This window comes from Plasmodium berghei (genome assembly GCF_900002375.2).
Source record: "Plasmodium berghei ANKA genome assembly, chromosome: 8".
In the NCBI taxonomy this organism is placed as follows: Eukaryota; Apicomplexa; class Aconoidasida; order Haemosporida; family Plasmodiidae; genus Plasmodium; species Plasmodium berghei.
Window position 1 is genome coordinate 26,962 of NC_036166.2, and position 15,156 is coordinate 42,117.

At 22.0% G+C, this 15,156-nt stretch overlaps 3 protein-coding genes and 2 non-coding genes across 5 annotated transcripts; 3 read left to right on the forward strand and 2 right to left on the reverse strand.

The window, feature by feature from the left end:
- Window positions 1-2,759: 2,759 nt before the first annotated feature.
- Window positions 2,760-4,706, forward strand: PBANKA_0800500 (chitinase; the record flags this gene model as incomplete). The annotated part of the gene is made up of 1 exon (XM_034564149.1): window positions 2,760-4,706. The coding sequence occupies one exon, from the start codon at window positions 2,760-2,762 to the stop codon at window positions 4,704-4,706; it is 1,947 nt and encodes a 648-aa protein (XP_034420975.1).
- Window positions 4,707-5,955: 1,249 nt separating this feature from the next.
- PBANKA_0800541 lies at window positions 5,956-6,028 on the reverse strand. The gene has a single exon. It is a non-coding gene; the product is annotated as a tRNA-Ala (tRNA).
- Window positions 6,029-6,432: 404 nt separating this feature from the next.
- On the forward strand, window positions 6,433-6,516 carry PBANKA_0800561. Its single transcript has one exon. It is a non-coding gene; the product is annotated as a tRNA-Tyr (tRNA).
- A 1,105-nt stretch (window positions 6,517-7,621) lies between these two features.
- On the reverse strand, window positions 7,622-8,511 carry PBANKA_0800600 (centrin, putative; the record flags this gene model as incomplete). The annotated part of the gene is made up of 4 exons (XM_034564150.1): window positions 7,622-7,662; window positions 7,772-7,873; window positions 8,206-8,311; window positions 8,437-8,511. 4 exons carry the CDS (start codon window positions 8,509-8,511, stop codon window positions 7,622-7,624), a joined length of 324 nt encoding a protein of 107 aa, XP_034420976.1.
- A 1,271-nt stretch (window positions 8,512-9,782) lies between these two features.
- PBANKA_0800700 (conserved Plasmodium protein, unknown function) lies at window positions 9,783-14,777 on the forward strand (the record flags this gene model as incomplete). The annotated part of the gene is made up of 1 exon (XM_034564151.1): window positions 9,783-14,777. The coding sequence occupies one exon, from the start codon at window positions 9,783-9,785 to the stop codon at window positions 14,775-14,777; it is 4,995 nt and encodes a 1,664-aa protein (XP_034420977.1).
- Window positions 14,778-15,156: the final 379 nt, after the last annotated feature.

The following is a 15,156-nucleotide window of genomic DNA, read 5'->3' on the forward strand; positions in this document are numbered from 1 at the left end:
AAGGATTGTAATACAAAATGTATTATACACTATAACGTATTTTTATTACATAAGAAAATTACAAAATCATATTTTTTACTAAATATTTAATACTATATTAGTTAATTAATTAATATATATAATTACTGTTGATATAATTTATAATTATATGTAATATTTACACTTTATTAACATTATGTTTATTGGTATTACTATTTATTATATATGGGGGGGCAAATTTATGTATTCCTTTTCCCTTCGATAAAAATGTATTTTTTTTAATTTCCGACTAAATATCAATGGAGAAAATAAAAAAAATGTTAATGAAAATACTTATTTGTGATAAAATTACATAAGTATAACAATTCGTTCTATTTTAAAAATGATTATGATACTATATATATTATACATAATTCATATAATCGCTCATTATAAAATTTATAATTTGTTTTTATCCTTAATATACAAATACTTACCTTTTTTATTTTTGAAAATGTATTAAAATAATTAAATCTGCTAACTTTTATAAACGATTTTATTTTTTAAGTTATTTTTAAATTGTATTAATCACATTTACAAATCATTAATATATTTTTTTAACGTTATTTTATAATAATAATAATAAGAAGAAGAATCTAATAATAATAATAATAAAAATATATTAAAATATAAGATAAAAAATTCACTTTAGTAATATTTATGTAATTTATTCATTTAAAATAAAAAATAAAAATAAGTAGGGTAATAACTTATTTTTTTCTGAATTAAAAATATTTTTAAATATCAATAAAAATAGGCTTTAGATAATAAATGCACATATGTATTATATATCTAACTGTTATCTAATTCATTTATTATATTTTTTTACTCCGGCTCCTATTGCTCGGTATAGTAATCAACGAGGGTGTATTAAATGCATGCTTTTTGTATATAATATATATATATAATTTTATATGAAACTATATATTTTATTTATGATTTTCATAATAAATGATATTTAAAACATATTTTTCATAAAATACAATTATTTTTTATTTTGTTTTTAATAATAACAATATAATATGCTTGCTATTTAGCATTAAAAACAATGTTAGCAAGCTAAAAAATGAAATACTGATTCAATTTTTTTCTATTTAGGACTTAAAATAACCCTAATTGAAAGAATATATGTATTATGCAATTATAATGAATAAAAATAAATAATTATTTCTCATACTCAATTTTCTTTTAAATGTTTCCCATGTTATTAAATGTTTTATAATAAAAAATGCATACACGAAAAAACAATCCCCCACTACCGCCATTAAACTTAATTTCTATTGTTTTTACTTTTTAAAGCTTTCATTTTTTTTTATAAAAATGCTATTATTGTGTTACATACAATTATCATATTCTATTAAAATTCTATAACAATTTTTTTCAATTTTTGGAAGTAAATTAAAACCCCATAAACAAATATTAAATAAATAAATAAATATATATATATATATTAAGAATAATAAAGAAAGTGTTAATACTTAGCAAAATACTACTAATAATTAATATCACCAACTGTAAATGCTAGTAAATTATCATTTTAATTTTTGTTTGCAGTATGTTGTAAAATTTTAATAGTTCATACCATTCACCATTATATTAATATATGTACATATGTTATATTAAAAAGTAATTAATTACACATGAAATACTTTAATCTCTTTAATTAATTTTATTAAATGAACAAAACAATATGTAAGGGCGTAAAAATAACCAAAGGTAAATATTCTGTATTTTACAAAATTTTATATTATTTTCAAATAATTACTATGAAAAAATATCACCTACAATATAAAGACAAAAAAAATATATATAAAATAACACATGAAAAATTAATTCATTAAAAATCAACGAAAACATGTGTTAATATGCATTTAAAATTACCCATAAAGCGAGGGTATTTTAATATATTTATTTAGGATTTTTTTTTATGGTGTTGGAAAAATAGCCAAATAAAATGCTTTTAAAGGTACTTACGAAAATATTACAATTATATTAAAATAGGCTATTTATATCTTTTTAGCTAAGCCTTAAAATATATTAGACACAAACAAAATGGTGATAATGGATTGCTCTAATAAAATACAAATTTATATGGAATAGCTTTATAATATTTTAAAATTTCTTATATAAAATACATATAAATAAGGGCATACTTGTGTTTTTATATACCATAGGTATTAATTTTTTTTTATTTATAGCTATTTTTAAATTATTAATCACTATTTTATGGATGTACATATTTTTTTGAATAGCTACCTTATTTTCCTTTGGAACTTTTTTTTCATATTATAGCTATTTATGATTTATAAATAGACATCCTTTATTTTTTTCTTGTATATATTTTAATATTATCAAACGTATTACATATATATATATATTTTTAATTAGCCTTTTTCTATATCACCATTTTTTGGTTGTAAAGCTAAATAGTTTTTTTTATTGTTGTTAATCAGCTGGATAACCTTTTGCCAATTTTTTTCAATTGTTTTACAATTTATAATTTGTAAATTTAATTTAATTTTAATTAATTTTATATTTATTTTTAAATATTTAATTATACTTTATTTTATATTTATATATTTATTTTTTATGTCTTAAAAATTTTTTTTTACATTTTCATTTTACATTTTAATTTTTTTGGAGACTTTATAACATTATTTTATTTTTTATTTATATTTTTTCCGTCTATACAGTAATATAATTACCTCGTCATTTTAATATACTTACAAAATTTAGAAAAAATGAATATTTATGTATCCCTTTTTTTAATTATATTTTCAACAATCAATAATGCCTATTCGGTTGGGCTTAAGGGTGGAACTACTATAAATCATCCAATAAATATATCACATACAGAGAAGCAATATAAATCCCTATCACATGTTGACGCACTCTGCGGTGATTCCAAAAACTTTGTTTGTGAAACGAAATATATTTGTAAAAATGGAAGCAAAGGAGAATATTGCTCTGAAGGTGGAAGTGGAAATGGTGCAGAAAATGGAAATGGGAATGGTGTAGAAAATGGAAATGGTGTAGAAAATGGAAATGGTGCAGAAAATGGAAATGGTGCAGAAAATGGAAATGGGAATGGTGTAGAAAATGGAAATGGAAATGGTGCAGAAAATGGAAATGGAAATGGTGCAGAAAATGGAAATGGGAATGGTGTAGAAAATGGAAATGGTAATGGAAACCATGAAAGAAAATCTCCAAGGGAAATTTTAGAAGAATATAAAAAAAGAAAGCAAGGTATAATTGCAGGATATTATGGATCATGGAATAGCCAAGGAGCTAGCGGGAAACAAATGACTCATTCCAACCCACACGTATCTATAATTTATATAGCTTTCGCCCGTATAAATATGAACTATGATGCTTCTAAACCATATAATGGACTTCAAAAATTTTTACAAAAAAAGCATGGACTAGAATTTGAAACATATGGTATGATGGCTAATGAAATTAAACGTATAAGAAAAGCCCGCCCAGATGTAATTATAATTTTATCATTAGGAGGAGAAACATACATGATAGATATAACAAAAGAAATTGATTATATTCCTCAAATAGTAAACATGGTTAACAATTTTGATTTAGATGGTGTAGATATTGATTGGGAACCAAATGGAAGTTTTAACAATTTAAATGAACTCGCCTTTTCAAATTATTACATTAAATTGATTGATTTAATAAGAAGCAACATTTCTAAAGATAAGCTAATTTCCATATCTGGATCATCAAATGCAGCATTATCATGTGTATCAGTATGGGAGACATTTTGTAAAGATGAAGAAACGCCATATAATACACAGTATTTATCTGAACAAATGATCGTAAACCCTGAATTATACAAAGCATCAACCATGTTATCTACAGGAACATTTGTTAATGTTTTTAATACAGCAAAGGATAAAATTGATCTTGTTTTTATTCAAACATATAATTTAGAAACATCAAACCCAGATATCATGCTTGATATGTATTTATCTCATTTGTATTTTGGAAAAAAATATGATATAACTGTTTTCTTAGGTTTTTCAATAGAACAAAATAGAGGTGGATTTAGTCCAGATAGCAAAAACTTAGTAGAATTAGTATCGAAAGCTATACATGACAATAATCACGAATTCAACAGAGCCGATGGTGTAGGAATTTGGCATTTATTTATGAAAGAACAAATGCCTAATGGAGCATATGATCTAGATGGTTTTATTGATAATACATGGACCCATTTAAATCCAGGAATAAAATCCCCAACAGATATAGTTTCAATCCCTAACCCTGACGATTGTAGTACTATAGAAGAATATGTACAAGGAGTCGTTATCCCAACTGTAGGAACATATGCTAAACACAATGATGCTATATGGGTAACAAGGTCCTATTCAACACGGGCACCTGGTATCGACAGATATGAATGGAACTTAGTAAAAGTATGTTATGAAAAAGCATGTAATAATGAAGCTGCACATTATTATAACGTTGACTACCCAACAGGAACAAAGATCATTTGGAAAGGAGAAGTATTCTCTATTAAACAATGGCATGGAGGTCCACCGGAAGGCCCTTATCTTGAATCATATGAAAAATTAGACGAATACAGCTGCCCAGGATTAGCAGAATGGAATATAAAACACCCACATAAACCAATTGAAGTTGAAGCTCCATATGAGCAAGAACTTGATGGATAAATACAAATATTTCTCACATTATATTTGCAAAAAGTTAATGTAAGCAATTCATAAAAAAAAATAAATATTTATTGGTATATTTTATTATAACATATATTATATACATATAAATATCCGTATGAAAATTAATATTTATAGTTGTGCTGTGAAATAGTATTATTATAAATCAAAAAATGTATTACTTTTTTGTAACATAAATAATCCGTTTCTCTACAATAAATAATTTTTTAAAGAATATAACATTTGTAAAAAATTAATTTGTCCTTAATACACATTTTATAATTCGTTTTACAGTAGTATTTGTTACACCATTTTTTGTATTATTTTTTTTCGTGAGTCACAAATTTTAGTTACATTGCATATATTTGGAAATTATTAACAACACATAAATTTTTAAGTAAAATAATAATAAAATAATTAAATCGTTTGTATTACGGAAAAATAAATGAATAATTATATGATAATATTTTATAATTTAAATGAATCTGCATCACTAATATTGCTCATACATTTCACATCATAAAGTGTTGTTGCATCAGCAATGGACTTTATATATGTTAACTTGTAATAAAGTATTTAGCTATGCACAATGTATAATATATAAGCTTTTAATATAATAAAATTTATAATGGTTGAAATTATATTATCCTTTACATTGTAAATAATTGGATGGTGTAAAATAAAGATAGAACAATTTTCAAATATAATACGTTAATTTTATATATTAATGAATATAAAGCGGTTCTGTATTGTTTTCCAATATAAAAATGCTATTTATTTTGGAAGAACAAAATATAGCTTATATACAAAATATATGATGCCTTTTTATTATATCATTAGGAAAATTACGTTTACTCTTCGATATATTATATATATATATAGATATAACCCTGTATTACCTATACATGCCTTCATTTAAGCTAAAAATACTTTTATGTTTTTGTAACTAAAACATCGTTAAATAATAGCATATCCTATTAAATATATTTTTATAAAAAAATATATATAATTCCCATTAAATGTTTTATTTGTATTTCCCAATTAACATTTAAACAATTAATAAATAATTTCCATATAAAAATGAACAATTTATTAATAAAACATGTTAAAAAATATAAAAATTTTAATTTGTTTTTTAATGGTTAAAGCGTCAATTCACCATTTTCATAATAATTCATTACTATATCTCATATATTTTTTTATTGAAAACATTATGTTAAAATAATGTTTTTTTTAATGAAGAAAAACATGGACGACCGGGGTATCGATCCCCGTACCTCTCGCATGCTAAGCGAGCGCTCTACCACTTGAGCTAGCCGCCCTCATCTTATAACAAAGAAATTGTATATTATTAAAAGAATGCATTTACAATCCCTTATATAATATTGTGTTTTCCAATTTATATAAATATATAACTTTATTCATATATTTAATAATTTAAACCAATATATACAATTTTTACCATATTTAAATTTTAAGGGTATTGTAATCATAGTAAAAAAATGTTAACATCTTGATATTTAAAAAAAAATATGTACATCAAGAATTTAAATAATTCATAATAAACATTTTTTTTATTTAGTTAAAAAACATAAAAATTTTCATTTAATACAAGGAAAAATTCTTTAGTTCATTTATTTTTTAATATGCCTTTTTTAAAGGAAAACAAGTATATAATTATTATTTTGAAATTATATTAATATAACATTTACCATTATAAAACATACCGATGATAGCTCAGTTGGTAGAGCGGCAGACTGTAGTTGTAATGGTTATCTGTTGGTCACCGGTTCGATTCCGGTTCATCGGAAATTTTTATTTTATGAAAATCTTTTTAAATTTTCCTTTTAAATACTTTAAAAAAATGTTTATCAAGGATTTATTCGTATGTAATATAAATAATTAATTCATAAATTTAATAAATAATATATAACTAAAATAAAAACACTATTAATAATACTTTTTTAAATAAATGAATTTTCCTAAAATAATTTCTTTACTTGATTTATGAAATTTTTAAACATAAATTATTTTATTTATACGTTATTATTAAATGATTTAATATACTTAAATTTGATTTCTCTAATATATAATAATTATTTTGATATAACGATTAAAAATTGGGTATTTCATGTGCATAGGATTGTGTGTTTTATTTTTAAAGTGATTAAACCTATTCATGTTAAAATTTTAATTTTCGTAAATTGGTTTGTGATATCTAGATAGTTTGATGCTTGGATTTTTAAATATTTTTAGCAAAATTTAAAATATAACTTTACTCTCATATATTATGTCTTTCGTATTGTTCCATTTAATTTAATAAATTAGCAAAAATAATATTAACAAAATTGGCACTAAATAATTATAAATTCTATGAGGGCTCCCATAAATCGCTTATATTATATTACTTGCATAGTGATATCGTAATATACATATTCATTAGCTATACTATTTTCAATTTATAGATACTTATGTGGACGAAACAATTTTTAGTATATATATATATATAAATAGATTTACTATTTAACAGACTTCTTTGTAATCTTCCCATTTTGCAAAAAATAATTGTATATTTACAATTTAAAGAGTTAATAAAAGGGGCAAAAGTATAAAAATCAAAATAATGAAATAACAATAAATAATAAAAAAAATGGGATTTATAAATCTATTAAATGAAAATTATTTTCCCCATTACCAATATTAAAAGTTTTAATATCATGTAAACTATGCACAATAGTTCATATAAAGATAAGCATATATATATTAGTATATATAACGATTTAAACGGAAAATGCAATTCAAATTAAGTATCTGTAATAAAATTGTCTAGAAAATCTTCAAAATTAACTATATAGTTGTTTCCATTCATTTTAATCTTCCGATATTTAGAAACCTTTATTATTAGGATGGACAGTTTAGTTTGAATTTATGAATATCATATATTCATTAAGCGAAACTAATAAAACGAAATTAAAAAAATAATAAACATAGGAAACGTTACAAAGCAATATTATGAGAGAAAATATACATGCAGTATATATACTAAATAATAAAATTATTGTTACTTGTTCCTGATGAGTCTAAATCGACTTTTGTAAAAAAATTTATGAAATCTGATTTTTTCATATATTTTAAAACTGATATAATTTCCTCTGCGTCAATTAAGCCTTTAAAAAATTTGAGAATAAACAAACAGCAAAAATATTTATAATGTACTTATTTATGCTGCATGTATATATCAATTAAAAACGTTCCCGAATTTCTTTTCTTTTATCAAATTGTTTTAAATCATATATATTAATTTATTTTTAAGATGAAGAATGTTAATATCCTCATCACTTTATGTATAAATACATTGATATACCCTTTATTATGGCATTTGCACGAATATAAAATTTTATAACATATATATTTACAATTGTACATGTTCATTGCTTTTAATAATTATAATCATGTTACGTAATTAATTCGGCCGTTTTTTATTATATATATAAGTTACCATCTCTATTTAAATCATATTCGACAAATTCCAGATAAACTTCGTCTAGTTCCTGTTTAGGCATATTAGAGGTTGTGTTAACCCCTGCTTCATTATTATCATTTTTCTGTTAAAATATAAATTAAAAATGTAACAAGATTTAAAACAAAATATGCATATTAACTTTGTAGTTTATATGCACATATATATATTTATGTCACTAAATATAAATGTTAGGCTTTATTATATTACAGCAGATTTTATTTCATTCCAAAAAGATACAAACATAAATAAGAGGGCGCTTGCCTTTAAGTAAAATCGTTTCATTATAACAAAATCAATTTAGTTCTATATTTGAAAAAGTATTGAATAAAACAAATAAATTATAATGAAACAAAAATTAATATAAAAGTAGCGCAATTGGTTAACAGCATACAATATTCTTAGCAAAATATATATATATAATTTTCCTAAATATTTATTTATTAAATTTGTGTATGAATTGCTTTCTTTTATCTATTTTCTGAAACATTTGTTATTGGAAGTAACAAACATAAAAGTTCAATGTTTAAAATGGCGAGGGTAAAAATAAAATAATAAGACATAACGCATATATGCTGCATTTATATATTTCAGTTTTGCTTGAATCTCCCTTCTTGATTATATCAAATATTTTACTTCCACACAATGCTTTCTTGACTAACACAACGACAATCTTTATGTACGTAAATTTAGCACACTTTGATTTATCGAATTTTGTAAAACATTTATTTACTAATTCCTTTCAAATACACTTTATGTTTTTTAATAAATAAATATATATTAAAAATTAAATCATATAAAAATTTAAGAAAAAAAGTATATATAAATTTAATATTGTAACAATCTGGAAGTTTTTAAAATAATATATTTTTATTTTTTTCCATAAATTTTGCGTGAAAAAAAATGTTTATTTTTGGAGCTACCTTATTTAAATATGCAATCATACCAATATATAATATTTTTCTTAATTGTTCATTTCTTTATTCTTAAGCACACAAGTTTATTTTTATCATATTTACTAATGCATAAATATACGTATAAGTATTTTTGTTTCTTAAATTTTTTTTTTTTCTTAACATTACTTGGTATATCAAATACAGAGGAAATACTCGTGGATCATTTGTATGCATCCCTCTAAACGGATTTCTTATTATTATCACCAATAACCGCCCAAAGCTCTTTAAAATAAAGTATATACGTAAAATAAAATAATATAAAAATAATATTAGCATAGCAAAAAAGGAAACCTTTATAATAAAATAGGAAAATATAAATTTCCTAGTTAAAATATCACATTTTTGGATAGCTAGGGTACTGATTTTTTCTTCTATCAATTAAGAGGTATATTTTCCCAAAAGGAAACATATACACACATACACCACTCTATATTATTATATTGATTTTTTTTGTCATATATTTCCAGAAATTACAAATGTAATGTAAAATCACTTACCCAACTTATGCATATGCATCTATACTATATATTTTTTTTGTGAAAAAAAAATTAATAAAATAGATAATGTGATATTATATATAGAAAATATAAATCCAAAACAATGGAAGTTAAAGAAAAACAAGATGACCATGTGTTAATTTTTGACACAACAAATAGCATAAATCATCTCACAGGAAACGAATTCTATTTTTTTTCTAACCATGACGCAAAGGAACATAAAAAAAAATATTCACAGAATTCTCCACCCAAAGAAACATATCAAACCAATAACGTCACAGACCTTTCTGTAAATATAAACAAAAAGAATAACACTGTAGAAAATTCTAAAAAAAAAAATGATAAATATGGCAAAAGGGAAAAAGAAATAATTAACAAAAATAAGAAAGATAATCAAGATAAAGAGACAAAATTATATGTATTAAATGAAACATGCAATCTTAATGTCCATGATTATTTGTTTTCAAAATGTATGGATAAAAAACGGACTTACGAAGAAAGAGAAAAATTTGTTTTTGAGCAAGAATATGCCAAAGTTACTAATATATATGATGTAGACGAAGTTTTGAAAATTATAAACAATTTAAATTCGATCAGAAAAGAAATTGAAACTGTAATATATAAAAAATTGGAAAAAAGATATAAAGATTATCTTATAAACTCAGTTAAAATCAGAGAGATAGAAAATCACATATCGAATATTAACGATTTAGTTGTCGATAATATGAATGAATTAAAAGTGATACAAGATAACAAATATAAAGAGATCTTAAACATAATAGAATTGGTTAAAAAAAAAAAAAAAAATCAAAAAATTAATTCAGTTATTTTAATTATTTATATTATTTCTATTTTTGATAAGATCATTTTTAGAACCATTTTAAAAAAAAATTATGAGTATGCATCTTTAGTATATCACGAGATGTCTAATTTAATAAATGATAATATTAAATTGTTAAAAAATATTAATTGCATACGTGTATTAAAAGAAAAAATGTCTTCAGAATACCTAAATAGATTAAAACAAAAAAACCAAACAAACTTCATTGAGTTTTTGTTTTCAAATAATTCTAAAAAAAACTTGGAAATACAAATACAAGTTTCATTCAAAATTTATTACTTGATTTATAAATCAAAATCTTCAAATTTTATTGAGAATTTATTAGGTTATGTATATCAGTGTTTTCGGAAAATTTCAAAACAAGTTATTCTATCATTTGTAATTATACAAAACAAAAAAAATGCTTTTAAAACCATCCTTTCACAAAATGAAGAAGAAAAAAAAAGAACCAGAAACAGAGATATGGAAAAAAGAGAAATATCTAATGAGGAACTAAAAGAAGAAATTATGTTTTTAAATGACAAATCCATAAAAACAGCTGACAGTGAATTAAAAAATATTCCTATATCGGAAAATACTAACAAAATAATATTAATGGAAAGGGCATCAAAAGAAGATATACATAAAATAAATAAAAATTCAAGTGATACAGAATTAAAATATATTGATGCCTTGAAAAATATGAAAACATTTAAAAATGTACATAATAACAACGATACACAAAATGCACGCACTGATAAATATGAAATAAACAAGCAAAGGAAAACACTACATTCATCAGAAACTATTAGTACAAATAATGTATTTGAAAACGAGATAAATCAAAAAGAAGATGAAGATAATTTGTTGTTTATTCCTTTAAATGAATTAGTTCATAAATTAAATGAAAAAGATAGATATATCTCAATGGTCAAAGTTTATGAAATCACATTTGATATCCTTAACAAATATGATTTTATCATAATATTTTTATTAAGTTGCTACAAAAATTATGCATCAAAATTAATAAATAATAATGAAAGCGATAATAAAATGAATTTGGATGAAAATAAAGAAAAAGTTATTCCTATCAATTATGAAAATCCTTCCACACAAAATTCCATTAAAATATATCACGATATAAATTCTATAAAATGTAATGACCATAAATATAATAACTGCGAAATGTTACACGATAAGACAACGTATGATCATAAAATTCAGAAGGAAAAAACAGGACGAGACAAAAAAGATAATACTGATGATCTTCGTTTTAATTTCTATGATATATTAAATTTTCATAAAAATAAAAAACATAATTCAATTTGTTCACAATTTTCCAAAAATATAAATTCGTATATTTCAACATCATACATCATGTTTATGAATAATAATGATGAGTGTAACAATAGAAATAATAACTACTCATTTTTAGACAAATATTCAAATATAAAAGATCAGATAGAAAATTATCTAATGGACAAAATGACTAAATATGAATACTGTGAAGAATATGCTAATTTTTCTAGGAAATGTGCAAATAAATTCATAAATTCAAAAAAAAAATTTTTGAAAAATATAGAAAAAGTAATAAAAACAATTGTTGAAAATATACAATTCGACAATTTTGATTTCAATTATGTACTAGGATTTATAGTTATTACTATTATTTTTTGTATTCATTCTTTTCTTTTTGAAAATGATTGCTCAAATAAATGCATATACAATTTGAGAAAATATGAATTAAATTCAACCCACCCAAAACATCACGAACACACCAAAAATCATAATTCTAACGAAGAAACATGCGGATTGAACGATACAAATACGATTCTAAATAATAGTATAACAAATAAAAACGAAAAAGAGGAAAACAAAAACTTGAAAAACACATTGAAAGAATACTTTCTCAACGAATTTCCACGTATAAATATCTTTGAAAAGGAAAACATAGATATTTTTTATAGCATGATAGAAAGCAATATAATCTTTAAAGAAATAGAAAAAAATATTAAAAATAATTTTTCAAAAATACTTTCCATGAATATTCGAAAATTAAACAATGCTATTAATAATGATACCTGGGTAAGAATACCAACTATAAGAAATCAGTCTATTTTAAAGAAAAAAAATAAATTTTCTAGTGTCATATCATTTTATAAAAAAATATTTAATAATTTTTTAAATATTCCTTTTTCGGAAAACCCATTAATGAATTTTAATTTCGAAACATTAGAAGAAGATCTTTCCTCATATAACATATTAAACGATCCCTTGGAAGGAGAAATAAATTACATTAGTTATTCAGAAAATAATATTACTAATCAAGTATCTTTTGGAAAACCTTCTGACAACATTACTCTAGAAAAACGGAACACATATCAACCTAGCGATACGAACATTTGGGAACAAACAATCGAAAAGAAAAGTGAACAAAATAAAGTCGATAATAATGAAGAAGAAAAAAAAGAGAACCTACATAATTTAACAAATGATAAAAACAAAATATACAGTATGAAAAATTTTGAAATTGTTAATTTTGACATAGTTTCATCATACTCTACAAATATGCTAATATCCGTACTTCAGAAATACCTTGAACTTAATGAATTATTACCCAGTTTAAAAGATGAAATTCATAATAATATTTTTAAAACAATTGATTTGTATATATATATGTTATGTTATTACTTCATGAAAAAGGAAACAATTGATGAACTCATAGTCGATCCGAAACACTGCAATGAAAGAATTGGATTAAATAGTATATATTTTATTATAAAAAGACAAGAAAAATATAAAGAACTATATACCTTCTTAACTTATTATAATGATGAAATTAAAAATGAACAAAATATATGCAACCTTAAAAATCTTAATATAAATAAAAGTAATTTCCCCAAACCGCAATGTAATGTAGACAATTTTAATAGAAATAACATTGCAGATAATAAAAAATATCTTTTCCGTTTAAATAATTATTCTAAAATTTATAGTTCTACTTCGACATATGCTATTTCTGAAAAAATTGTATCTATAGAATCATTATATTGTTTAATATCAAAATTAAAAGAAGACATAATCAAAATATATGTTTCAATAAATGAAGAAAATAATAATTATCAAAACAGTGTAATTACAGAAAAAAAAGTAAATGATACCTGTGATAACTATGAACATATAAAGGAAGAAAATTCAAATTGCAAACCAATTAGTAAAGATAAAAATAATATCTTCATTTCATTTTTAAATGATAAATTAAAAATTGTAGAGGAGCTACGAATTTTAATATATTGTGATTCTTTGTTTGGAATTATCGACAGTAGTAACTATATAAAAGAAGTATTAAAAATAATCAATGATAGTTACAATAATGAAAAAGAGAAAAAAAAAAAAACAAATGATGACTTAAATTTAAAAAATAAAAACTTTAAAATGAATTTAAACGAATATATGAATTTATATTTAAATATATTAAATGATGGGAAAAGAAAATTAATGTTTTCTTGTGAAGGAGTTACATCTATTATTATTCATTATTTACTTTGGAATTTAATTAATTATATATTTAATTTAAACAATATAGAAATTATATATAATATCAAAAAGGAAATTATTCCTATAATAAGCAGTTCTAAAAACATTAAAAACCAAGCAAGCAATAGTAATTATAAATCCCAAGAAAATAATAAGTATATGTCTACAGCCAAAAATGGAAATACTCTATTATCACATAATAATTATTATAAACGCATAGTAGCACCTTTAAATAACAAACATGGGAAAACTGAAATATTCACAACACACAGTAACCAATATGAAGATAATTATACACCAGAACTTTTCATAATAAATACATTAAAATATTTTTTTTCGACAATATCTAATTCTATAATACAAAATATAAAATACTTTGAAAAAGAAATTGAAAATTATCTAAATAAAAATAATAATGCAACAATACAAAATACAATATATATGAAATTTTATAATGATTTAAAAAATTCAGCCAATAACTCGAGACACAATTTTTATTATATATATTTGTCTAATGAAGTTAAATATTACGATCAATATTTAGATTTACATTTTTATAATTTAGAAAAACTCGATTACTTAATAAAGAACTGCAATCCAGATTTTTTTCAATATAAGCATATACTTTCTATCATTATGAAATATCATCATTTTAAGATGATCCCTGATAATTACGTTGCTAGTTATGAAATGGGTATAATCAAATGCATACAAAATAAAATTAAATCAGTAAATTCATAAATGAACAAAAGTGGAAATATAAATAAAATGCCAGAAATGTCCACACGCATAATATGCGCCAAAATATATAGATTAATAAATAAGCCGTCTGATAGCCATTTGCTGGTTGTCATAAATATACATGCAATAAAAAACACAAATTTGTATATTTGTAAGACGCACATTTTATAGTAATTTTATAGAAATATAATCATTATACAACTTTAAAACAAGCATATTATCATATATTTCCTTGCAGTTTCTATATATTTTTTTACTGTTTTAAAATATTTGTGATATAATTATATGTGATTATATTTTTTAATTCAGTGTTATAATTTATTAACATTTATTCATATATATGATATTTTATAATTTTTTCGTACTTTATTATAGCATA